General features: G+C 41.1%; 1 protein-coding gene across 14 annotated transcripts in view; it reads right to left on the bottom strand.

The window, feature by feature from the left end:
• EMSY (EMSY transcriptional repressor, BRCA2 interacting) overlaps window positions 1-26,487 on the bottom strand; it is a 38,554-nt gene extending 12,067 nt beyond the window's left edge. For 5 of the 14 annotated variants that reach the window (XM_057408523.1, XM_057408531.1, XM_057408529.1 and 2 more), the window contains exons 1-11: window positions 25,968-26,095; window positions 22,348-22,447; window positions 21,678-21,752; window positions 19,606-19,781; window positions 18,290-18,442; window positions 13,944-14,203; window positions 9,317-9,593; window positions 6,825-7,109; window positions 4,666-4,815; window positions 3,025-3,198; window positions 700-836 (exon numbers count right to left, since the gene is read on the bottom strand). In XM_057408523.1, coding sequence (XP_057264506.1) covers window positions 700-836; window positions 3,025-3,198; window positions 4,666-4,815; window positions 6,825-7,109; window positions 9,317-9,593; window positions 13,944-14,203; window positions 18,290-18,442; window positions 19,606-19,781; window positions 21,678-21,752; window positions 22,348-22,447; window positions 25,968-26,037 — 1,857 coding nt within the window. In that variant the 5' untranslated portion in view covers window positions 26,038-26,095. Of the gene's footprint in view, window positions 1-699; window positions 837-3,024; window positions 3,199-4,665; window positions 4,816-6,824; window positions 7,110-9,316; window positions 9,594-13,943; window positions 14,204-18,289; window positions 18,443-19,605; window positions 19,782-20,864; window positions 20,992-21,677; window positions 21,753-22,347; window positions 22,448-25,962; window positions 26,096-26,208 lie in introns of those variants that run through there. The other 9 variants (XM_057408526.1, XM_057408524.1, XM_057408530.1 and 6 more) reach the window with 9 other exon arrangements.
• Between the last annotated feature and the right edge of the window lie 1,193 nt (window positions 26,488-27,680).

Here is a 27,680-nt window from a genome sequence, read left to right as displayed (position 1 = left end):
GAAGTTTAAAGTCTTCTAAAAGAATCCCAAAAGGTTTAAAAGAACCCTCTCTATTCAGCTCTGCTACAAGGAGACTAAAAAATTGCATGATTAATGCATTAAGCCTCACATTTCTACCTAGGAGCATAAAGCACATTCATCATCTTTATTTACTAACATAGGTAAACCCAGTTGAAGCTGGAAACTTGATTTTGTTCTTAGTATACACCAGGTTATCAAATATATCATTTAACAGTACATAATACTCAGGTACAGAGTGTTAAACACCACAGAAATTGAAAGGTGGTACTGTGAAGGGACAGTTTATTTCTGCTCTTTACATCCCAAATACAAACGATTGGAGATGCAAGTTTATAACACAGAGGACCATGGTTCTCACTAGAGCACAAACAGGGTAAGATTCTAGTGATTTTCTTCCACTTAATCCTTTCAGCATTACAAAACCTTTTAACCATGGAAAAAGGGCAAATTTGAGAAAGTTGTTTTCCTTTAGGAACATTTCCAGTTTGCTTTAAGCATCTTTCAGATCCTGCAAAACATACTTGCTTTCCAAACATCCTTGACATCAAGGCATGCTGTATCTGGTAAAGAGCTCATGCACAGTTTGCTTTTAATAAGGACTTTAGCAGAATGAATGCAGCAGCCACCACACAGCCTGTCACTTAGCTATCAATCTGAGACTTGAAACTCTTAACTTACCCCAGCATTCAATAGCGTTGTGACAACATTTTTGCCTGGAAGCCCTTGAATTGTAGTTCCTTTGCCAGTAGTCTTTTGCACAACGATCACGTTGGGCTTGGATGTCATTGGAATTGTAGTGATTTTGGTCGTAGTTCCTAAAGTTTTGTGGGGATAAAAACCAACGCTCAATTTATCACATATACATTTCCTCCCACTGTAGGGGTTGATGAGTTATATAGGAATCGTATTTAAATCTGACAGCACAACAAAAAAAGGGCATTATCTGAAAAGGGAATTTATGTCACCCAACTCAATATATAAAGATGAGATACCCACTCTACAAGTCCTTCACCTACAGTAAAAACAGGCATGCCCAGGACAGAGTAATTCATTCTGCATAAGGACAGTCAGCCCCTTCTCACAAATTACAGAGCAAACTAACATGTCTAACTTCTCAAAGGCTAGAGTTAGGAGGGGGGATAAGGACACCACTAATACTCAACTCAAGGTCCTATTTGCACAGACAAATATTCTTCTACAGATAACCTCTGTAGAAGAATCTACGTACCAAGAACGTATCTTGTAGTCAAGAGAGATACCAGCTCTTTCTGGCACTGAACTGCTGTAATACAAGTGATAAGTAGCGGATTGAAAGAAGGAAAAAGAAGAAAAATATGCTATTGGTTTACAATCAATTCTTAAAAGCTGAATTTAGAAGTGGGGGGATTTTGGTTTTGAAGAGCTGTGTTGGCTGCTTCTGTGCCTCTCCCAGTATTTCATTAGTTCCATTCCCTGTATCAGGTTTTTATTTACCTGCAGTGCAGGTAATTTGGTCAGCTCTCCTACAAGGGTACCTACATTGATATGCAAGACATTGGTGTTATCAAACTGCCATTTCAGTATCTATTCAAACAGCTTCTCATCCACACTTTCCACTTCCTCCTTCAAGAAAGTACCACTCGCTTATAGCGGAGCTGCAAACCCAATGTCTCCCTTCACTATCTCCCACCCATTAGTCATGCCTGTAGGTACTTCACTATGTATTTCAGATTAATAATGCTACTAATTCTGGGAAAAGGAAGATATGCTGAGATGAGATCATGATTTACTTCATTCTAGTGACTTCAGAGGTATCTAAAGACTGCTCCTTTAGCAAAAAAATAACTCCAAAGCAAAAGAAAGATAAAAAAAAACCAACACTCCCCACCCCCTCAAAACCAACCACAAAGCAACAACAAAAAGGCATTCTTTTAAAACTGGTAATGGCTTAGAACAATCATTATTATCCTTATCTGGACCCATTATGGGTTTCCCTGCATTAGCTGCTGGTTAGGAGAATACTACTTGCATTTGTGTTTAAACTCACTAGTAGATCTAGAAATCTTCTTAGTAACTCATCACAGCCTCAACAGGCTAAAAAAGTCACTTGTTCCCAAAGAAGCTACTGCATCAGCCCTAAATATCATTGTACAGGAATCGACACCTGAAAAACTGATGTTCCTCTACCAGTCTACACCCCAGAGTGGGTTTACTGGACACCTTCTAGTGACAGGAGCTGGCTGCTGTCATGTCTTTGCTAAATGCCAACAATAGGATCTTCGAGTAATTTAAAGATACTACTAGACAGGATGAACAGACCCAGCAGATCTTGCTGTATATGTGTAGCTTGATAGGAAATTCAGCATTAGGTCTGCTTTAACTCGGCTGATGTTCAAGACAGATACTAAGAAATTGTGACTGATGCAGGTGTGCTTACTCCTGGTCCTAAAGAGATCCTATGTTTAGAGGTTATACTCACAGAGAGCATCAAGGCTGGCCATCAGACTAACACAGATAAGCAGCAGGGTCTGAATGAGGCTGGGAGTTTTAAGTTAGAACAGGCTGACACTGATAGAAGATCAAGGTGAGGTGAAGACTGCACAGCAGAATTTAACATACACAGGTCACTTTTATTCTACCTCTTTGGATGTGCAGCGGAGTAGAAAAGGGCAGAATCCAGATTATAAAATGCTTTAAACTGGGGCAAGCATGCTTTCTGCCTAATAACAGAAGGCAATATAATAGTTCCCCTTCCCCACATTTCCCTTTTCCTCCCAGGCTTCCCTCACATTAGATGTTTACTTCTTAAACACAAAAAATACTGCAATCTTTAAGAACACTTCACCTCTGTAACCTCTACCCATTACCTTCTTCATCCTCAGCTATTTGTCTTCTGAACTAACTTCTTCTCCAGTAAAGGTCCTAATAATTATTTAAGCAAATAACTCACAGAAAAGCCCTGAACAATAAGAGCAAGTCTAAAGGTACTGTTGAAGTAAGTCTTAATATCAAAGTATGACCTACCAGAAACAATATTACTGCTGATAATCTTCCCTCCCAGCGTAGCCAGTGATTTTGGCACTACAGTAATGATGCTGCCACTTGTAGTTTTCACATAAGTAGCAGCCCCTGGAGTTCCAGCCATCCGAGCCCCTATCGAGGGGCTAACTGCTGGCCGTGTATATGTTGCTTGAGTTCCTGTTTTGAAGAGAGAACAAGGAAGATCACCGTTAGAACATGATGATGATAGAACACGATCTACTAGTATTTGTGGAAAAGTTAGTCAGTCTGCGGCAAAGTAAATTAGCTGAGAGACAAAAAAGCATCAGATTTTATTCAAAGAAACCCCACACTGCAATTTATAACTAGTCTTTACAGTTCTAGTATTTTTTAAACCTATTTTTTCCCAAACGTTCCACGACTGCTATATTTTAATTCACATCCTTATGCCTAAGATTTCAGCTTGCAGCAGGCGTTTAGATTCTGCCTGTATGTTTGCCACTTGCTCCCTTAGGTGCTCAAGAGTTTGGTATCTGATGACAGTACCAGAACTGATCCCTCCCTCTTTTCAAAGACACCTTTACTCTCATTTCTCCTATATGACAAATCCGTTTTATAAAGAGCACCACCAGTAACTGGTCTAAATATCACTCTAGAAGAAACTTATTATTTACAATGATAATGCAGTTATATAGATTTAACCTTTAGCAGTACAAAAGAAACCTCCTGACATGTTACAAATGCTGGGTTTTCAGACCTACTCCTTCTCAGAAGGAAAACAGAAATGGGTTCATATAGAAAACTTGCTCAGAATAAAACAAGTCAACAACTACAAGAAGACTAATTCCATTCTGCTTGTACTACTGCAGGTAGTGCACTATAGACCTTGATGGCTAAAGTTCACAGAACAAACTGGTTTGTTACAACAAGAAAGCCATCTGCTCAAATGGAACGGAGCACAGTACAGTTTTACCAGCAAAATGAACTGCAAAGCTGCTGTGTTTTTCATGCACTTAAATGTTTTTGTGAAGTACCTCAAAAGTTTAAATGGAAAAGCATTAGTTACTATTCTCAACCCATGCTAAAAGATCAGGAAGGTAGTTTTCTGAAAACAGGATAAAGTCACTTTTCAAGCTGTCCTCATACAAGTCTGCATTATTTCTGACCTTTAATCAGTAAGAAAACACAAATACAATTAGATCTACATTAAAAACACTGGGAGTTTCAAATTCAATTTACTGGCCTTTTTATAAGGTCACTGCAGGTCTATGAGCAAGTCACCTGTCTGTTAAAGTCCATCTATGTAAAGCAGCAATGATGCTGTCTGCTTGAGGTACGTAAAAAATACAAATCAACTACATAAAGTGCTACACAAGTGCAAAGTATCAGCGTAAGTCACAAGAAAACTTCCTTTAAAACAAACCCAGTGGGGAAGGAACGATCATGTTTTTGTGTACTAATTCAAAAGTATCCTAAAAGGAATAAAAGAGCCTTCAGTGCAAAAATCCTACTCTAGAATAAATCCTAACAGGATTGTGAATGTGCTGTTGTGCTCCCTGTTTACAACAGAAAAGAGCTTTATCTTTTATTTACTCTAATAAACCATGTCTGACGACCTGTATGCCTGGGTTAACCCTCCCTTCCCTTCTCAGAGCCATAACTTACCAGTGGGAGTAGTGACCAGTTTAGTTGTCATGACAGTCCCATTACTGCTAACCACCATAATAGGTGAATTGCTACTGCTGGGCAAGGTCGCTGTAACTGGTTTGGGAAGGATTTTACTGGGCTGCACCTGCTGAGTGATTATTTTAACACCTAGGAAAGGAGAAAGGTCACTGTTAAAATACAGGCACGAAAAGTTACTTTCTGAAATGCTTTCTCAGACCAAGCCCAAGAGGGCAAGAAGCCTCACAAGGCTTTTATTCTGAGCCCACGTATTCTTGATGCTGAAAGAAAATACTTATTTTGTTTGGGTTGGGGCTTTTTTTGCTTGGTTTTTGTTTTGCAAATAAAAAATCATCTTTATCTTTCAATCTTTCAGGTGCCTGTTTCAATTTCTACCTACTCCCACAGAAGTGCAGGATTCCATTCCATTAATGATTTGCTGTAATGATTTTAACCTTTTCTGATCCATGATTCAATAACATAGAATGTTTCCCAGGAAACAACAGGTTACAACCAATACTGAAATGGCTCATATACAATGAACCATCTAAAAGTGGAATGATTCTTCATCAGTTTAGTCTAAATTTTAATGTTTCTTAAGAAGCCTAGCTCAATTTCATCCCTTTGGCTAAACTAATACAAGCTTTCTGCACAGAGTATTAGTGGGTGTAAGGAAGCAACTGTGACACTGGTTAGGGAAGACTGCTTTAAGTAAACTGCTCTCTCTCCTCTTATCTACCTGTAATGTTGAAGACACAAGGGAATTGGGCTGAAACAAGCCATGAGCAGATTCAGCAAGAACAAAGGATGAGGACACTTTAATACAGCAAGGATCCTGCTCCCTCTCTTTCCATTTGTGCAGTGTGGAATGGGACCTCTGCAAGATTCACTTCTCAGTTGCAAACAGGAGATTCACACCATCTGTTCAAAAGTATATCTGAGGATACTTGCAACTTACAGTCTGTTCCATGATAAGGGAAACGTACTGCATTGTGCTGGTTAAATGCCATGAAACACCCAGCCTGAATTGATCCAATCTAAATGTAGGCACTACGTTAGTGCACAAATATTTCCAGGTGAATGTTTTTGTCCACTCAGGATGTGAAACATCTTCCTGAGATGTTTTCTTCTTTCTACATTGACTATAAAAGCAAGATGGAGCAAGCTAGCTCCAAACTTAAATAATGAAGTTAGGAAAGAGAAATTGAAGCCTTTGTGGCATCCAGACACAAAACTGGATAAAAACCAAAGTCTCTGTGAAAACTGATTCACACCTTCCAGAAAGAATCAGACAGTATTTCTGAAGAGACTTAAAAAGCAGACTGAACCTAAACCCATGGTAGAAGGCAAGGAATGAAGTTCCTATTGATCAAATACTGTTCACTCACTGGAGGTCTCTTATCTGTCTTCATTAGTAGATATTTTTCCTTAGGCAACAGTCCTAGGACCATTCCAAAAGGAAGTTTATCAAAGGACAGGAGCAGGGCTGTTTATATTTCATTCGGTGGTGTATTTTAATTCTCTGATCTAAATAGTATGAATATAAAGTAATAATTTAACTAACATGAATAAGATTAATATAAAATATGGACATAAAAATACTTTGCACTTTTATAGCACTTTCATAGCACTTCTTTTAGAATAAGGTAACTTTGCAAGCACTATTTCTTACTGCATCTTATGGAGATAAGAACTGTATTCTACAGCAGAGATAGAAAGATGACAAGACTTGCCCAAAGTCAACTGAATGAAACAATACTACAAAAAGAATGCAGTCCAACTTCCAGTCTTAGATCTAATTGTATGTGTTTTGACAAAGTACCTCAAAAGTAGGTTTTGATTTCTGGATCCCCCGAAAAAAAAACAGTTAAAAGATGGATTAACTTATTTTTTCACTTGATAAATTGAGCTCTTGGATCTTCACAAAATTGGCATCTTCCAGGTTGCTATTGTGTTAGTTTTGAAGATATTTACATATATTTGACCTCTAAAGGTAAAACATTTATCCCTAAAACATGGTCTGCAATATCTGTACCAAACATCATGTACCCAAGTAATCACAGCTCCCCATGCACATTTTGGGACAGAATTCTGCCCTCTCCCAGGCCGTGGTTAGACTTCATCAATCAGTGATATGACCCAAGACTAACTCCAACTACCTGATTCCTGTTTGATCTGAATGGTGGGCTTGATGCCAGGTGGCAACTGAGATTGCTGTGGCTGCTGCTGAGCTGCAGAGGACTGCACCAGTTGTTGCTGCTGTTGCTGCTGCTGCTGCTGCTGTTGTTGCTGTTGCTGGGCCTGTTGTATTTGTTGCAGCTGCTGTTTGGGGGACTGCTGATGCTGTTTGGGAAACTGTGCTAAGATCTGTGTTGGGTTCCCAACCAGACCTTTTGGGGAAGGTAGCCTGGTAGAGGCAACTTTAATTGCTGACGTAGACACACCTGTGAAAGAGTAAATGGTTTAAGACCAGACAGTGCAACACAAATATTACAATTTTGAAAATCATTTTGCATTTCAACTACGTTTCCTAGTGAAAAATGCATAGATACACAAGGGAAGAAAGCTCCCACATAGGAGACATTCTCTAATCAGAGACAACAGAGCTTTATACAGATTTGCAATGTGGCAGCAGAATAGCAGCTAATGGAATGACCACGATGCCAGTTTACCTCCTGCACCTTTTCTGGTGCAATTAATTCACAAACATTTTCAAAGTCTGATATTTTAGGTTTCAAGAAATTCAAGTATTTATAGTGAAAATCATGGCTACAAAAAGTGAGGGATATGAGGATGTCAAACATCAAACCCATCAACATTAGAAGGGAGTTATCTCCTAGTGAATACAGTATTGGTTTAAAAAAATCAAGTACTTTTATATAATTTAGAAAACTATGGAACACATTTTTGCGCTGATAGGTTAGATGATCTTACAAGTAACAAAGTGATTAAAACAAGTTTGCAGTAAGATGGAAAGATGAAGTTCCCAAATAAATAATACTTAATACTTCTGTCATTCCCTTACATAGCTGTCATAACATTTCCAGCAAAATCTGGTTTCATCTATAACTCTAAACTGCACATCCATAAGCACCAGCAAACACAAAGTCCATGTCTCATAAAGGCAGTTTTAAACCAAGTCCCAGTTGTACTGGAACATACAAAGAAAATCATTCGTATTTTGCTACCCTTACAGATGGCAGTGACAATGATAGAAATCAAAAAGTAATTCTGGCAATCTAAATAACCCTTCTCTCACTGCATCATCTAAGATGGTTTCCCCATTTACTTGGTCATTTGTTTTCATTTATGAATAGAACTTCCTTCACATTTGGAGTGATTACTATTTTACGTCACAGAACGTTTCACTAGCACCTTCTGCAATGACACTGATAGTCTTGAAAAACAAACAGCTGTTCAAGAGATAATGCATCTCCTGTGTTTTAGAAGTAAAATCTCTCCTGTGACCAAACCTAACTAAAAATCCACAGTTCAAATGATACGAAATTCTGCTGTAAGCCCTTGTGCTCTATAGGTTACTAACTTGGGCGTTATTGTAATGACAGGACAAGACGAAAACTTAAACAGGGGAAGTTTAGATTGGCAGTGCTTGGGTTAAGGGCTGGACTTGATGATCTTAAAGGTGTTTTCCAACCTGGTTGATTTTATGATTCGATAAGGAAGAAGTTCCTTACCATGAGGGCGGTGAGGCCCCGGCACAGGTGGCCCAGAGAAGTGATAAATGCTCCATCCCTGACAGTGTTCAAGGCCAGGTTGGACAGAGCCTTGAGCAACATGGTCTAGGTTGAGGCAGCCCTGCCCATGGCAGGGGGGCTGGAACTAGATGATCTTAAGGTCCTTTCCAACCCAAACCATTCTATCATTGTGTGATCTTCAGGATCTGATTAACAGCAGCACTATGAAAGGCAAAATACCTCCTCAGCCTTGGCATGGTTGCCCAATATTTTGTGGAATGAAACAAGAATGGAAAATACAGACAAGGAAAAATTGCAATGTGACACCTGTCATTGGCAGGCACAGTTATCTGTCAAGGGCTGCTCGCTAAGGCACTTTCATTCATCCAGAGCTTCTCTTCCAAATGTTACCTAGTGGCTGTGGAGTTGAAACAGTCATGCTAGTACATACTTGGAGCTGGAAATCAGAAACCTAGGAATTTTAATCCAGGCCCAATCAGGTCTTAAACTGAAGGACATGAAAACTGACATGCTGATAAAATACACAGATAAAAAGGTGTAAACACCTCTCTACTTTTCAGAATTGTCATTGAGATTAATTACCACAAGAAATATTCTAAAGACCGAGCATGTCAAGCATAGGTTCTATTTATTTGATGTTAACTTTGCATACCTTTGTAAATGAGGCTTTAAGAGAAGCAATCATCTTTAAATAATAGGAACATCCATATTCCATGCATCAAATAGTTTTGAAAGCAAGGCATTTTGAGGGTGTAGTGTTTTACTGCTGCAAGTGAAATCTTTTCAAGACCAAAAGCTATTTCTTTCACATCTCCTGTGCTTTACGCATCATATGTAAACAAACAAGTGCATCTCCCCTATGCTATTCTCAAAACAAAGAGTCCAAATTCACCACTGAAAGAGCATCTTTTATAAGCATAATGTTATTGCCATACCTTGTGCTACTGTTGACATAACCACTGATGGTGTTGATGATACTACAGCAGTCACAGCAATAGTATTTGCAGTACAGGAAGGAGTGGAACAGCTGCTGCTGGTGCTGCTGCTACTGACCAAAGAGGACTGAGAAGCAGTTATGACCACTGGCTGCTTCTGAGTAGTTGAGGCAATGACTGACGTTGGGACAAGTTTCGTGACTGCTGCATAGTTGTGGGACTTTGAAAGGATGTTGGGTACAAAAGTTGAGCTTGGAGAGGTGGTCACTATGATCACCTGAAAGAAGAAAAAGAACAAGAAATTCATTTGTTCTTTGCTTTTATCTAAAAGCATAAAATTGCAGTAATGCATCTGTCTGTGTATTTAGTTTTAGGGATACATGCTTATTAAGACTGTTTAAGACTCATCATCTCATTTGCTGGCAACAAAAACACTCAATTAGTTTGAAGAAATAGTGATAAACATTTCCTTAAAATTAGAAAGGTCTGGGTTTGAGAAAAACAATTACTATCTAATTAAAGCAGAATTATCTCATGTCTGAAGGCAAACAGACAGGAATGAACCGCTTGGCTTCATTAAACTGGCCCAGGAAGCCTGAAAAATCATTTTAAATGGAACTAAAGGCATTTCCAACAAGTTTGAAACACCATTCTCCCAAACCTTGCACATACATCAAGAAATGGCAGTGAGAGAATAGATGATTCCTTTTTTCTCTTCAGCAATGAACAAGCAGTTGCCGAGTCAGTAATGGGGAACATTTTTGATGCACAAAGCTGTAAACAGTATTTCTTCAATGCAAAAGACGTGATTTAGGTTTGAAACAATTTCTGCTTTAATTTGTGCTCTCAATAACAAGAAATCCTTTCTTATCTTCTGAAAGCCACTTCTCTAAAGAGAATAAACATTACCCCTGGTGCGAGTTACAATTACACCACCATTAATCTGATCTGACACAGGGAAAATACAGAATTCATTATAACACTGGAAGAGGTCTGTTCTTACACAACTGACCTAGAAAGCTAGCATTTCTTATGTGTTGAACATGGGGACTGTTAATGTAAAGAGATTCCTCTTATTCTGCTTGTATGTACCTCCTTTTACTTGCACACAATTAAAACGGAAACACACAGCACAGAAATGCAATGTATTTTCATGTTACCATGCAAGAATATTGAGTTGTTTTAATTATGCAATTGTCCACATAATTTCATTTATTAAAACCTTGAAAATTAAAACTTATTAATGTACCAAAAGCAGACAGAAAAAGCTATAGAAGGAGCAAAGAAAACCTGGGTCAGCTCAAACCAAAAAGTCTTATACTACAACCTGAGGAATAGTGAAACCTGATACAGAAAAGAAATAGCATGATAATGGCATCAGAAACAGACTTAAGTGAGAGATCAAGCAGTAAGAGATTAAGAGTTTATAAAATAAAATAAAGATAACCACATGGATGGAATAAAAGCAGCAAATTTCACCCCAATGACTGCCTCTGCCTCTCCTTTTGCCCCAGTGCTTGATTTTTGTGATCCCCGCTACTTAGCTAAGCCTTTAATATCTTGATCTGAGGAAAACCAAAGACTTACTACACAAGCTTGTCCACAACTGACCAATGCCTGAAGAACATCTGCTGCTCTAACACTTTATTGCATTCTCCACAGAAGAACATTTTCTCTGTTACACTCTTAGTTTTCCCCTCTACCTAACCTTGATTCAATCAAAACACCCTCCTGAAATTGCTCTGAGGCTACAACCATGAAGATGCGCTGAGTATGATACAGCTTGATTCTGGTAGGAGGTGAAAAGATCTTACAATATCCTGTTTCTTAGTTAGTTAACACTAGAAATACTTCCCAAGTGTTTCAATTTTATGGCCAGCTCCATTCTACTCATTTAGGAATACAGTCAAAGGACAACATTATTCACATTAAACTTCCTGTATAATCCATAGTGCAACAGGACAAGTTCAGCATCTTAACTAAGTACAGACCTATAGGATGAACCTGGGCATAATCACAACTCCTGAAAACTGCTGTTCTTCATTCAAAGGAAGAGATAAAGCCATCAGTCCAAGATTATCACTTAACACTGCTTTAATCACACAAGGAAATAAAGCTTGTAAAAAATTATAGTTCAATAATGATTGCTGGCCTGTGACTAAGCAGATTTGGGTCTCTTTTCTTCTCTCAAGATTAACAGAGCAGAACAAAGTTTAGTGATCTTCATGTATGAAGTATATCCAGAAAACAGAATTTTCAGGTAAAAGCTTAGAGGGATTAAAGCTCAAATCACAGTCATATTTCTTGCGATGCTATTTTTCTCATGTATGTTGAAATTAAAGTAACCTTATCATGGGTACTAAAACTGCATGATGTATTTTACAGAAGAAAGACTGCTTGATTTAAAATCTAAAATAAAAGCAAATTGCTCTTTTTTTTCTTATTATGGTAAAAAATAATTTCTAATCTACATTAAAATTAGTCCTATCAGGTCTATTTTGAGAGACATCAAACCTTGCTCCTGACGAAACAAAGGCATTAACTGCCAAAAGCTTCACTAGCCTGATTCCTTCTGTGTCCCAGACAGAGGACTTTATAATAAGAGAATCCACAAATTGGAGCTGTGACATTATTAGTCCTTAAATATAATCTTCCTCCAACCTACTAAAATGTCAAAGCAATTCAGAAAGCTGGCATGCAGGAATGAAGAATTTCATTCATATCCAACAACTTCAGCCATCTCTACCAGAACTTGTTTAAAAGAGTACACTTCCCATTTAAGTGTAACAAGTCTGGCATTTCATTTCAAACTTCAAAAAGGGATCTCTCTTACCAAAATGATCCACAGTTATGTATTTTGGCATATCTAAATCCAACAAAAGAGGGCAGGGTGACAAGTTCAGGTACAAACGCTACTATGGCTCCCTAATGAAACAAGCGATGGCTTTCCTATCATAGCAGATTAGAAAGAGAGTCAAATAATGCCATGCAAAGCAAAACCTAAAATTTCTATGTCAGAACAAGCAGAAGCACAACTGCAGGAAAGACCTCACCAACAGTCTATTCTCTTCCTTTTGGAGATTTAATACACTCCATCTTTAATTACCAGCACATGAAACTCTCAATACAAGACTACAGATGCTTAAGGCAGAAAAATTCTTCCTGCTGTAAAGATGAGCCTAACAAGAGCAACAGGATGCCCTATACTAGCTGTGAAGTTGCTGCATTGAACACAGGACATTTTACTTTATGGTTTATGCTCACTCACAACTTTCTACTCCTGTATTCAGAGACGAAATTTGATTCAGGACACTGTTAAAGAACAGTGAATCAAACGAAAGCATCAAAGAGCTCTGAAGAGGGAAAAGGCCAGAAAGCAAGATCTTTATTGCATATTGCTTCAGTTAATCTTCCTTTGTTTCCAAAAGAGTCAGGACATGGGAACTCTGCTAATCCAAATAGAGTCATAAAACAATTAAGACGACAAATAGAACAAATACCCTGTGAGGGTTTGAGCTCAAGTTAAACTCCCACAGTTGGAATAAAAAATGCTCGTTAGTGGGCAGCCTCCCACCAATCTGTTGGTATCAGGGCCAAATTAATCCCACAGACACCCCCCACTCCTAAGTCTGCCTTAATAAATAACCATACCAAGAATGAGCTTGGTCTGAGCCATTAATCTTTCTTACATCTTAAGAACAAAACAGTAGACATATCCAAAATGCTTCCTAAGGCCATGGGAAAACAGTTATGCCATAGATGTGGCACGTTAAGAGCCTGAGTCCAATACAAAACTTCAACACAGAAAACCTTTTCCACACACTGCATTCCGGTGATAGCTGGGCACACTCAGCTGAAATAATGCAACTGATTTTGACCACTAGAACACTGTTAATGTAGAATGAGAAATGGCACACTAGTACTGAAAGGAAAATAAAGCCCCCCCCAGTCTTTGATCAGCTCCGAGGATAAGCTTTGTAGACCCCAAAAAAACCTCGTCTCTAGACAAAAGGCTTGGCAACGGAAAGCCCATGCCACCTCTGCTGGAATTCTACTACTGCAAAGAATAACCGTCAATAAGGAAAATAGAAATAAGAAAGATTACCTTTGACCAATAGTTGTTACCATCTGAAGGCTGTTCAGTGGCCTATGTGATCCAGTTCTCAGTGGACTAGTGTCCATATCACAAAACCCAACACCACAAATGGTACTAACTGGCAACCTTGTTGGCAGTCTCACCAGAGAGGCCAAGAATTGAATGAGCATGGAGACTGAATCCCCTCTCATCCCTAGAAGTGGTCCCTTCAGGTCAGGGTTGAGGCACATTGGTGGGGCAGTCTGGGGGAAGCTTGCACTCCCGCTGCCTGTGCTGTACCTGTTCTGTGGATAAAAAGAGGGCTTCAGTCTCCACGGCTGTCAATCCAGGTCCTTTCACACACAGGTGAACTAAATTCATACAAGAGTTTGGTTTTTTTCTCTTTGTTCGTTTTAAAGAGGGATTACCTTATCCCAAGTGCAATCCTTAAGAAAACAGCCAGACAGTTCATAGCAAGGAAGAGTCAAACATCACATCTTACTCATTGATAAAACCAGAATAAAGTAACATTTGGCAGCTTCCCCCACATACCTTCTGCGTTGTCGTGTTTGTTGTCTGCGTTGAGGGCTTAGTGAAGGTTATTTTCACAGGCGACATGTGTGGTGGTAAGGAGTTGGCAATGCTCTGCATTATATTACTCATCTTGGGGCTGCCACTTACAGGCACTGTGATAGTTTTAGTGACAGGAGTCACTGCCTTCGGGACTTCTTTCAGGAGAACAGGGGAAGAACTTGAGGAATTCGTTCGCCGTCTTTTGCGGGGCTTTTCATCATCATCTGAGCAGCTGACGCCTGCAAAAGAAGTACTTTATCTCAGTTATACTTTCCCCTAGCTGCAGCTCTAAGTGCTTTCTAAAACACTACAAACTTGCTGAGCCTTGTATGCACTTTCAAATAAGGTAAGAAGAACTAGAGTATAAATTACATCTTATGGTCACAACCAACCTGTATCACACCAGAGTCCTTTATACAGACCACCATAAAGCAAGCAAACCCACAACCTACTCAGTTACTGTGTTACTTCACTCAGTTTACGAGATTTAAAGAACCTAAGATCCTATAGAGGGATTTCATTCTGTCTCAAGAAGCTTGACTAATGAGATTACACACACAAGGGGGTTGGGATAACATCATGCACATTTGTCGTGGTTTAAGCCCAGCAGTAACTCAGAACCAGGCAGTTCCTCCCTCTCTCCCTCCCTTGCCCTCTCCTAGAGGGATGGGGAGGAGAATCCAAAGAATGTAACTCCTATGGGTTGAGATAAGAACAGTGCAGTAACTAAGGTATAACACAAACCACTGCTGCTACCACCAATAATAATGATAAGGGAAATAACAAGGGAAGAGAATATAACCGCTCACCACCCGCCGACCGATACCCAGCCCGACTGAGCAGTGATCCAGCCCTGCCAGGTAACTGCCCCATCCTGATCATGACGTGCTGTGGTATGGAATACCTCTTCAGCTAGTTTGGGTCAGGTGTCCTGTCTCTGCATCCTCCCAGCTTCCCCTCCTCCCTGGCAGAGCATGAGACTCAGAAAGTCCTTGGTCTGAGTAAACATTCTGATCAGCAACTAAAAGCACTGGTGTTATCAGCGCTGTTCCCAGGCTGAAAGTCAAAAACACAGTGCTGCACCAGGAGACAAATGATTGCTACTGCTGAACCCAGGACAGCATTTCAGTTTAAAACTCTACATTACACTGTTCTTGCTGCTGGTTTTGTTTACACCAACTGGACTCCTTCAGTTGATCCTTCTGTAGTCTTCTCTGTTTTCATAGAATCAGATTAGTTTTGGTTGGAAAGGACTTTAAGATCAACTAGTTCCAACCCCCCTGCCATGGGCAGGGACACCGTCCACTAGTCCAGGTTGCTCAGGGCCCTGTCCTGTACCTCTGGGGATGAGGCATCCATAACTTTCTTGGGCAGCCTTTGTCAGCGTCTCACCACTCTCACAATAAAGAATTTCTTCCTTATATCTAACCTAAATTTCCCCTGTTTAAGTTTCAACCTCTGTACCTACTATGCCATGCATATCATCATAGCAAACCTTCTCCCTATCACCTCAGCATGGCATCTTGAGATCCTTTATTTTATGACATACTTTTAACTACAAAGGTCAAACCTCACTTTACCAGCTTCTGCCTTGTCTGGTGCATTTTGTGCAACACACATAAAGTGGCACCAAATGGGCAATCATGAACAACAGAAGTCTGGCCTCAAAGAATTTTGCTCTTCCTCACAACCCTCTACTGCACACATAGAGCAAAGATCTGCAAGACTCAGCTGAGCAAAGGCTGACAGCGTGATTAATGCATCTTAAATCCATGTGAAACTTTCCAAAGTAGGCAATAAGTTCATAAATTGGCATACATTACAGAAAGATGTGGTTTAATAACCTTGAAAATCTCTTACAGCTAACGGGTGGCATTTATGTTTATCAAATTAGCCAGTGTTAAGCAAACCAAAGATAAGCCAAAAAGACACAATTGCCCCTATGCAGAACAAGGCTGAAGATCTTGTTCCGTATGCCTGGGGCTTAAAGACAAAGAACACTGTCATGGCACAACGCAGCCTTGCCAGTAAGGCAAGCAGACTTGGTTGGCAGTCTATCTCTAATTAGGGTCAAGAGCTAATTACAATCTCCAACAAAATAACTAAGTATTCTGGCACTTGAAAAGTGAAGATGTAGGAATTAACACGGACAAGGAAGTGCCCTGTAGCACAGCAAGTGATTTCTGGAATATGGGATTCTCTCTTCATACAAGTCCCAGCTCATTCGCAGGTGCACTTCAAACAATTTTACCCACACAAAGATGTGGAAATCCACTTCTGTAGAAGCTGAACCAGAGAAGAAAAGCAAAGGCTTTATTTTAAGTTTGCTTTGAACTCCAAAAAATACATTTTAGCTGGCTGTAGCTGTACAGATGAAGCATATATCTACAAGTGGATTTCAAAGCTCTAATCAACACTTTACAGCCCTGAACAAGCCTAGAGGTGATCTCCACCTATAAAGCAGAGATTCGGTTACATGACTTTAAAGTCTATTATGAACAGGGTTTTAAGTATTACTGTGAGTGCACAATGCAAACTTACAGCTGTGAGGATGTTAACCACACTGAAAATGTGCTGGAATTTCAGAATTCATTTGAATCAAAACTCCATATGCAGCTAGGATGTTAGGACAGTGCTGTTTTCTTGGTGGGCCACCAAGAAATACTTCAGAGAAAGCCATTTGTAGTCCTTATGCATCAAAAAAACCCAATAAAGAACAATACAAAAACAAGAAAGTAAGAGTAAACTAATAGAATGTTATTTTCTGGTAAGCAGAGCTCATTTCACCTCCTGTTTTCACTGCTGGGGGTCTGCAAGGACATTGTTTCTACGATTTCATGTTAGAAACTGCATTGGCACAAAGTTTTCCCCCAGCATTTAGCTAAAAGGTAATACAGCTTGAGTGTAACTCACACCTGACAAGCAAGGAAGCAGAGGCAGGGAGAGGTTAATGGCTCAATCAGACTGTGACTCGGATGAGGTCACGCAACAGATCAGTGGCAAAGTCACCACTATAACTCAGGCCTCCTGAGCTTGCTCTTCAGCAGGTTTGTTAAAACTAAGGTGACTGATACAACACACACTGAAAGACACACAATTCCTTAGAAAAAGGGAACAAAATGAAGCATGCAAGGGGGGGTGTGTGTAAAAAATGCAATCTAGGGATGGACAGAATAAAAATGAGAACGTTTCATCTCTCTACTGTGTGTCTAGACTGGTTTTACACTCATCATCATGTAATAATTCATGCATTACCATGTAATAATTCATTAGAGGGCTAAATTAAATTTTTAAGCGGTTAAGAACATTTTTCCCCTGAATCTTTAAACTAAAGCAGAGTGATTAGTGCACTAAATCAGAGAAATGAAAAATCTTCATGTAATGGGTTCTGTGGGTTGATTCAGCCCTTGAGGACAGCAGTTTGCAGGTAACATTATGTACAATGTGGCATTTCTGGCTAGCTAGAAGTTTATACAAACATCCACATATTGCATAAAGATTGTCTTTAAAATGTGAAAGGGATCCACAGCAAGCATAAAAACAGCACTTATCCACTTCACTGTTAATCTTTGTCACCTGCATTTTGATATAGACACCAAGTAAGGACAGAAGGAAACAGCTTTAATTAGTTAAGTAAAGCTACCTTTGATGAGCTGGGTGTCCATATGTGATGGACATATTCTGCTTTTAAAACCAGCTGATCTATTAGCCAAAGAAAGAAGGAAGAGGGGGTTAGAAAAAAGACTGATTGTGGATGTTATATCCTGGGTACTTCCAAGTTTAAATGCATGAAGATGGGTATCTGGTGGGATTTCACTTGGGAGTTTTCACAGTTGCCAAGTAATACAAGCCTCACTGAGATTCACTTCCAAATAAATGACAAAATGGCCACAGATAATATGAGCATGTAAATGCTTGCCAGGCTACTGTGTACAATGAAAGTGGAAAGAAGGGACCTCTTCTAACTCAAGGAAGCGACTACAATGCATTACTTCAGCAGCTGAGCCACCTTAAAGATGAGTTCTGACCAAGTTGGATTAGAAATCCACTGACATACAGCAATTTCTAGGTTTAATTTTGAAACTACTTTTCATTCTTCTTGTCCTTGTCATTACTGCTCCCTGCAGCATTTTACAGCGAGTGGATTTATCCTGAACGTGATTTCTTTGAAAAGGGGAAGCAATAAATTCATCCTTTAGACTAAACGAAGGCATAAAGGCATTAAACGACTTGCCCAAGGTCAAAGTGTTTAACTCAGTCCATGCTTCAGCCACAAGACTGTCCCTTTCTTTCCCTTTTGTTAACCAGTTGCTAGTATCACTTACTTTTGACGTAAACAGTACTTCCACTTGGCAAGACGACTACATTGGAGGCTGGACTGGCAGGTCTGGGGGACTTCACTGTTGCTACACTGCCACTTGGAACAGGGGTAGATGTTGGGGTTGAAGTGGTACTTGTGTAGGAATAGCAAACCACCACTGAAGAGGAGAAAAGACACCTTCCATATAACTGAAGTGCAGAATCCCATTATTCTATCACTATTTTAACAACTGAAATGGAAGCCAAAGACTTATTGGGTCATTATCCATACCTTTGCCTCTGCAATCCTGTGAATTACTCCCCAGTTTGACCTAAGTATGGCCATTGAATTAATAGCTTTCAAAGACAACAGAGAAATCTAACCTCCCATCCTCCCACCCCCAGAAATCTCTGCTGTTCATTCTAGATTTATTTGTATTAACCTGGTGGTTTACTTTACAACTTATTATTTTTAATTTTAGCATTAATTTGGTATTTTGATCTTTTTGCTTTACTGTAACTGACCATATCCAGACTGATAACTAATGGAACATAGCTAGTGTCAATCCTCAACAGTACACCAGCTGAAGAAACCAAAATAATCCTTCGGTAATGAACAACTGATTTTTGCTAATCAGCTTTTTTCAACTCTTTCTTGTAAATAATAGCACAATGATCCAGCATTTCTCACACAACCAAAATCAACCAGCTTGTTTCAAGAAGTGTTACACGTTCTCTGGTTGCATGAAGCACAATTCGAGCCTATTCACCTACGCTAGATGGAATGTGTTACCAGCATTATTTAAAAGGCACAGGGAAAGCAGAAAGCAATCTTTAACTTGTTAACTGGGTATGTTTAATCTCAAGCAGGGGGAAAATAATGAAACCAACAAAATTTTCTCCACTTTCACCAAAACCTACTTACATTCTTAAAGTGTTCTGAAACATCAAAGCACAGAATGGTTTGGGTCAGAAGAGACCTTAAACGTCCTTCAGCACTTACAGAACTTGACAAAAGCTTAAGCCATTGGTCCAAGTTTTGAGAGTTTACAGAGCTTAACAAGTTAACCAGTGAAATTCCCCTCTGTTTCCTGGCAATTTGGTTTCCTTAATTTCACTTGCTAGTGTGCTCACTAACACCAAGTATCAGATTTACACTGCAGGTGCTGCAAACACATTTAAATAAATAAATAATATCATGTTTCTAGGAATATTGTGCAATAAGAAAGATTCAGATTATAATAATAATAATAATCTAACACTTAAAACCTAAGAGAACAATTTCTCCCGTGACATTACTTCTACATTCCCACAGACTGAAGCAGTTAGGCCTTTCTCTCACCTTCTTTGTTCCCAGTTTCTGCAGGAACTGGAAGAGATGCGTTGTGCTGAACCGCTGCATTGGCAACAGCATTAGCAGTAACAGTAAAAGCTGTTTGTGGAACAAGCCGTGGCATCAGCGGCACCAGTCGACGACCTTCTATAGACCATTCGGAAGAGCTGTTTGGTCCAGACATACTAAACAGAAATGCACATCCTTGTAAGTATATTGCACGGTTTCCAAACTACCCAGTACTCTTATTCAAGAGGCTTTTTCAACAGTGAAAGTCTAAAAGGAAGTTTCCAAGGACACACTACAGCAATAACCTTCAACTGTCTTCATTTCATGAAAGCCCTTACATTTTTCCCACCTGATGGAGAAATCCTCCCACAGAAATCTTAAGAGTTGCTGCTTCTTTACCTGTTTTGCTTTGAAGAGCCCTTGAGGGGACAGAGGTGTGTGGATGTCACGCTCAAAACCCCCAGATGAGATTAGCTACTATTCAGGTACAGTTGGTACCTGAATAGTACATCTACATCTGGATGACAATATCTACCTATCCAACAGATGTGTAAATTGGATGTGTAGGTATTTGCACATCCAGTAAAAGACTACTGGAATTTTACATCTACTGCTACATCACAGGGAAAAACTCTCAGCTTCCAATGCAAATGTTGTTTTACCTGATCAAAAGAGTTTCTCAGACTTATTAAAGTAGTTCCAAACAAAGTCATAGAACATGAAATGATTTAAATACACCCCAAGCACCTTCCTCAACAGGAACCAGCCTGCTGCTCCAGTTTTCTCTTAACCTTAGTGCTTACAAACTGGAATGCTTCCAAAAATTGCTGTTCTTATCAAGATAGGAAAAGTGTTTCTGTTGATGACTTATTATACGAGTCATTTGTCAAATCAGCAAAACCAAAATGGCAAATTATTTTTCAATGCCGTTATGTTCTTCAGCAAATCAACCCACTTTAATGTATTCATATATTCTGAAAACACAACTTCTCACTCGAACTATTGCAAGTTGCAGCAAAAGCTACCACAAATCAGTTTGTAAAATGCAGAGGACCTGCTCTGTTGTTAAATCCTGACACACTTCAGTGTTCTTCAGATACATATTCACATAGTGTAAGCAGAGCTACATCAGCTGAGGTAAAAATACATCTTTCCAACAGAAATTAAGGCTACAACGCACATAGCAAAGCTAGGGAAGTCCGTTTCCCTTAATGAGTTAATTATTCAAGTCAAATACAGTATTACCAACCATCACTTACAAAGAATTACCACAGGGAAAAATAAAGAGATGCAGCACTTCACAATTGTACCTTGTCTGGATTATAATACCACATCCATCTGAAGTTCAGCACCTCAGGACAAACTTTATGCTCATTCTGTAAAATGCTAAAAACAGAACTACTACTTAAAAAGGAAACTTGATTCAAGACGAAACACCTGATTTGATAACTAAATGCTTATCCTTCAGTAGTTTTTTCCCCTTTCTTTAAAGGAGCGTAAGGAAGTTGGTGGGTTTTGCTGGTTGCATACTTCTAACTCTTTAAACTTGAACACTGAAACACTAAAATGTTAAAAGTCCTTCTGCAGCACTAAAACAGTCTGCTGATTTTGGCAAGCCTTGGATCTATTGTATAACTGCTAACTCAAACTGGCCTGCTAGTTGTACAATTTCCTTTTTTCTCCCCATGACACCTAATCTACAATAGTCAAAAATCAATGGCTGTAACAGAAAAAGAAGAAAAATACAGACACTTCCAATCCTGCTCCGTTTAAAGACAGTTCTTAATATAAGGCAGCTAAGTAACTATCAAAGATATGACAGCACTTGCCCTCTTGCTCCCCTCCACCTCTCAAAATCATGTGGAGCTTGCAAAAGCAAACACAAAGAGGAACCAGCCCAGTGGATGCCAGCACAGCAGCTGCATCAAGCAGGAAGGGTGGACACTGATGTCACCACTTAACTTGCTGCAGTTTTTTTAACTCAGTCTTCAGAATTCTATCTTTCAGTTAAGGCATGATGGATATTCCACAGGGTACCTTTGATATCACATAGAAAATGACCCGTAGCTTACTTGTGTGCAATAGTCGTTAGTCGTTCATCATTTACTGCCCTCCGAACTTCAGCACGATGTCTCTCCGTTGAAATACTATTAAAAACAGCAATATATTTTAGTCAAAGGGAGACGGGAACATTTATCTAAACCTTCTAGCCTGAAATTAAGCTTATGAATAATCTACTCAAGAGACGAAAGGGAACGGGCATTTACATTTAAGAGATTGTCACTTAACTTTTGCCATCACAGGGAGAAAGAATGACTGTATTGTTGCTCGAAAATACTACTGAAGGATAAAAAGAACACTGCTGTTCATAGCAAACAGCAAGAATCCAACCTCCTAATGAGAGCAATAAATTTAAAGCATGTGGCAGACAAATTTGCTCAGAACACACAGCATTCTTTCTTGAAGACGACCTTGAAGTTCTACCTTGATGAAGCCAGCACACACTCATGAGCTACCCGTAAGCTTTTAACACTGCATCTCACAAAGCACCAAAACAGCAAAGCTTCAACCACACAGACAAGGCTGTTTTCCTTGCTAAAAACTCAAAGCAGAAGACGAATTAAACCTCCACAAGATGGAGAATTTCTCCTCTGAATTAAGATTTGCTTTGTGATCCTAGCACAGGCAATACCTTAAAAGGAAACAGGTCATTGGTTCTGATTTTAAAGAGGTCAGGGTTACCTAAGCACTTTAGAGAGTTCTCCAAGAAGATCCTTCTTCTCTTTCGTAAGGTCTCCCTGTGCACGTAAGGCACTGATGACACCTGCATATGCTTCCAGTTCTGAAGAATTAGAACAAATAGGATTTTATTTAATGCTCACAGCAAAGGGGGGAAAAAATGCTTCTGACAGTATTCTATTAATTTGCAAAACCATTAAGAGGAACATGTCTTTCAATTATTTAGTGCTTCTCAAAGGAGATTGATGATTTAGAACTCTCGCAGTCAATTACTCTGCAGCATACAGCTTTTCTATGAAACAATTCTATCACAGAGGATTATTCAGTTTATAAACCCGACTGAATGTCAAGCTCTGAGCTGAGTTCAACCAGAATGCTTGAAGGAACAGACCCCAAACTTGAGAGTAGCTCAGAATTCTTTAGAAACAGGAGAAGAACATCTTTTAACATGTATCCTTGTTAAAAGTTCCACAGGAAAGCTTGACTTGAAAAAGAGCTGCACTATCAAAAGAGCAACTGATTTTTCCATAATGCCTTCCCTTAATGAGGGTGGAGAACATTAGCTCTAGTCTGTTAAATAGAATCATCACAACCTTTTATGCCCATTTACTTGATATGCACAACTACTTGAATCTGAAAAGGACACAATACACTGAATTACACCTGCTCAGCACAAAAGAAACAATGCGGCTACTCTTAAATGTAGAGCTACTCGTGTAACTGTAGAACTATCACAGAGATTAAGTCGCCACCATACAACTCTCAGTTAAGGTGAATTTATAATTCCAGGTGATCTATCTAAATGTCATGCCATGAGTGTTTCAATAAAAATCAAACAGTTAAAGGCTACTGAAACGTCTGAATTGTGTCCCCTGAAGCAGGGTGAAAACACACCTAATGAAATAATGGAGTCTGCTGATCTGCCAAAGAATGACTCGTTGTTCTAAGCTTAGCACAGGGTAAGGAAACATCACTGCAACTCCTGCTTTAAACCAGAAACACAAATTCTTTTGACACTTCCATAATTGGCTTTATCACCCCCATTTCAGTGGCCAAGCCAAACCGGCCCCACAACATATCCCGGTTAAGCAAAATAAAAGGGGTATGCTAAAACCTAACACCTCTGATGCTCACTGCAAAAGACTGCTGCTCATCTGAAAAGCTTTCAGTTTAGGATTCCAAAGAGCTAATTTACAAATCAAATCAAGGAACTGTGCTGAAAAGAAGTCCTGCTTTCCTGTCCTGATTAACCAGACAAAACACAAAGCAGAGTCGCTTTGGTTAACCCTGCAGCCTTGCACAGGAATGTGGAGTGGCCTACAGAAGCACTTACAGCTTCAGTTATAAAACATTTGCTAATTAATGCAATGGTTATTACCAGTATCAGCATTTATTTAGACAAACATGTTACAATATTTAAGATACTAATTATTTTCCTCTGCTAAAAACATGAAGTAATTCTCAGATACAACTGTATCATTATTAGATGTTTGTTTCTTTCTGCATTTTTGATAGAGATCCTTTACATCAGGGCTTTAAAAATGCATTCTGGCCTTTTGGAAGATAGTAAAGATTTCAGAACAGTTGTAAGCAGGTTCCTCACCCTTATTTAGGCCAGGTTGGATGGGGCTTTGAGCAATCTGCTCTAGTGGAAGGTGTCCCTGCCTGTGGCAGGGGTTTGGAACTAGATGAGCTCTAAGGTCCCTTCCAACCCAAACCATTCTGTGACTGCGTGTCTATGAAGCAATCACTAAATGGTGTGCTCTCTCTCCAACAGAAAACACATCAAACGGCTTCACAAAACAGGTTTCACAAACAACTATCATTATTTCGAGTGCAATGTGCTACCATCATGCCTTTATTCAGTTCTAAACCACAAATGCTGCAGAACTATGCTAGCTATTGCACACCTCAGGATGCATTTCAGCCTCACCTACACCACTGCATTTCAATCGGGATGGAGCACGATGAATGTTGGGCTGAGAGCTGGAAAAGCAGAACCCTCTAAAGCAGATGAATATTGCTGGATATAACCCTTAGCCAGCTATTCACTCCCACTGCCCGTGCTCCTTCCCCTTCCAGCCCTGCAGTTACAGGGATTTAAACTCAGAGCTCCTCTTCCCTAGGAAACACAGGGCTCCTATGGGCTCTGACCCTCTGCTACACATGCAGGGCCCCCTTGTAGGGACACAGCTCATGCCAGGAAAGAAAAAACAGGGAAAGGGAAAAAAAAAAAACCAGAAAGAGGGTTTTATTATTTATTTCTTTTCCTGTCAGCCTAGGTTATGTCATTGAAGGAGGTGTAGCTGCAGCTCTGTTTGGCTCAGCTGCACCAGCAAGGTTCTGCCAGCAGCTGGGGTGGAAGTTTTCTTTCCATGCTCCCAGCCAGCAGAGCTACGTTAACAAAATTCAGCAGCACGAATCCGGTCCAAATCTTCTGGCATCCCGCACTTTCTCTTAGTTTTTGTACTTCTTGAGCCTCGCTTAAGGCTGAGGGTACTCAACGGGTGTACAGCTTAGTTGGAATGCTGTGTGCAACATCGCTGTTTCAACTGAATGCAGCTCCCACATTCCCAAGAAATTAAATAAACAGGGAAAAGACATCCTCAACTCTCAGAAGATAAAGGGGATGGCTTCCCCATGTACAAGAGCCTTGGCACAGTTAAGAAGCACAACACATCATCTTTCAATGTCCAAGTAAAAGAAGAACGAGAAAAGCTGTGACAGGCACAGGAAGTTAGAGGAAGTCTCAACCTTCTTCCTGACATCATCTCCTGTGTTATGCTCTGCAGAACAAAGTCTGACAAGAAACCCAAGGGGTTTTTCTTCTCTTCTCACATTATGCATCATTTAAGTGGCAAAAAAAAAAACTTTCATTAAATTCATCTCTAAGAACCCAGAAATGCCCGCACAAGATCAGATCAATGGTCAAACAAAGGATTGTCTCCTTTGGTAGCCCAAAATGGATGTGTGAGGAAAGGACAAACATTGTTATTACCTGCCAAAATACAAAAGCATGTCTCACACATTTACAAGGACAGAGCACCAAAAAGCCTCCCAGTATATATCTATCAGGCAGGGGTCTCAGATACTGAACAATGCAAAAAGCTCCTGTTCTTACGGTAGTTGAGAACACATTGATTTCACACTTCCCTGACAATCTGTGTAACTGCAGATCACAAACCATCAGATTCATTTTCTACCTTTATTACTCAAACTCACCCCTGCAGTGCAGGTTAAACCAGGGTTTCATGGGGTTTTCTTGGTACAAAAAGGTGCCTAACACAGAACTGAAAATCAAACGAGGACCCTCCTTTCACAGAGTATCCCTTGTATGGTAACGGTCATAATAAGAACAGCAATGCACCATCGAGGCAGAGATGGACTAGGACATCCATGAGAAACGCGCCCAAACCAACACAATTCTCTATTCATTTTGCTCTGGTGGAGAGCATCTGCCAAACATCATTTGAAGCCAGGGCTGTCAAACCAATGACACACGCAGAATGCAGGAAATGACTTGTAAGTTGCCTGTAGACACGTTAAAGTATTCCATGGACGCAGCAGGCAGGCAAATCTTAAAAGGGCAAACATACAGACCCACAAATTGCATCTTACTGTACCCAGTTTGCGAAGGATCCTCTTGCATTCATCTCTGCTGAGGTCCAATAGAGTTGGCCACACCACTGGCATCGTGCCCTCCTGTTTGCGCTCCCAGAGAGCTCAGCCTCGCTAGAAAAAGGAATATAAATACAGCAAGAGCAAGTCTGTCACTTATTAACTTCCCAGACTTGATTGATGCAAACTCTCCCGAGCCTGCTCACAACTCCAACGGCACATTCCCTCTCATCCCCACACTCCAACCTTTGTAATGGACCGCTTTGCCATGCAGGAATCTGGCGCTTTCACAAGGGCACGGACCTCCTATATTCCCTAGCTCAGCTCCATCACCCGAGCCGTTTTACCGAGTTTCCCACCTCCTTCTCAAGCCCTTTTTCACGCCGAAACGCTCTCCGAATCGATGCTCCAGTCTCCTCCCTCTCTTTATGCACAGAGCACCTATTATAAGAACTCTTCCACAGCTAACCGCACGCTCCCCCTTCCCCCCGGGGGACGCATTTAGCACCAGCCCATTATATGACAGAACGGCAAAAAAAAAAAAAAAAACACCGTGAAAAATCGCTTTCCAACACTAACCCCTCCCTCCAGAAACCGACCCCAAACCAAAACACGGGAACACCCCCTGGCCCCATCGCATCGCGGCGACATCCCGGGGGTGGCGGGGGAAGAAGCCGCATCTCCCCGTCGCAACGAGGATAATAAAGGGGAAAAGAGGAGCCGGAGGCGAGCAGGCTGGGGCAGGGAACGGCACACAGCGAAGAGAGGGGGGGGTGGGCACGGGGAACAAAAGCCCCGGCGCGGGGTTAGACGGAGGGAGGATCATCTCTGTACGAGGAGGCAGACGGCGCCTGGAGGCTCCCCGCCAGCCCTTCCCCGGTGCCCCCCATGGCCCTCGGCAGCGGCGCTGGATCCCCCCCGCGCTCGGAAGCCGGGAAGGAGCGAGCGGGCGGGCGGGCGGCGGCCGCGGGAGGGGCAGCGCCAGCGGCCTGCAGGCGGGGGCCGGGGCGCGGGTCCCCGCCGTCGGGGGAAGCGGAGGGCGGGAGGAGCTGCCGGGGAGCGTCTCCGGCCGTGCCGGGGGCTCCTCGGCGGCAGCGCCCCGGCGGCGGTCCCGGGGCACGGCGAGGAGGAGCTGCCGGGGAGCGGGACCCACCTGCTCGGCCGTGCCCGGCAGCGCGCTCCGCCGCGGTGTGCTCTAAAGACGTCGCACACACCCCTCAACGGAAGGAATGAAGGGCTTGGCGCCGGTTCTGAGGAGGAACGTGCGGGGTGACATCATCCCTGACGGCATGGGGCTGTTCCCGGCTTTACGGGTTAAGAGCGGCCGTGGTTACGTGCGGGCTGTTGTCAAACACGGTCCGTGCGCGCAACACGGTCGTAAAACACGCCCCAAAGCCGCGCGCACACCCGCTCCGGGCTGGGGTCCTCAGCGGTGTGATCCTGTCATCGTCCAGCTTCAGCTGCCGAAAGCCCTGGGCCTCGCGGCTCCTTTGTGTCTAGCTGCGGTTGTAACTTTGTACCGTGAGATAAGCAGCGAATTGCATCTCTTTTAAAGGGCTTAGATCAGATTAGAAACAAATCGGAGCATCTCTGGAGCGCGATGATGAGAAGCAGTGGGACAAGGGAGGATGCGTTTAAACTGAAATGGGCAGAAGCTCTTCCCTGTGAGGGTGTTGAAGCGCTGGCACAGGGTGCCCAGAGAAGCTGTGGCTGCCCCA

Source organism: Pezoporus wallicus, unplaced genomic scaffold (genome assembly GCF_028554395.1).
Source record: "Pezoporus wallicus isolate ANWC-B61680 ecotype Strahan unplaced genomic scaffold, APGP_CSIRO_Pwel_v1 contig_7461, whole genome shotgun sequence".
NCBI lineage: Eukaryota > Metazoa > Chordata > Aves > Psittaciformes > Psittacidae > Pezoporus > Pezoporus wallicus.
Note: the sequence above shows the minus strand (reverse complement) of the source record. Positions and strands in the feature narration are given on the sequence as shown.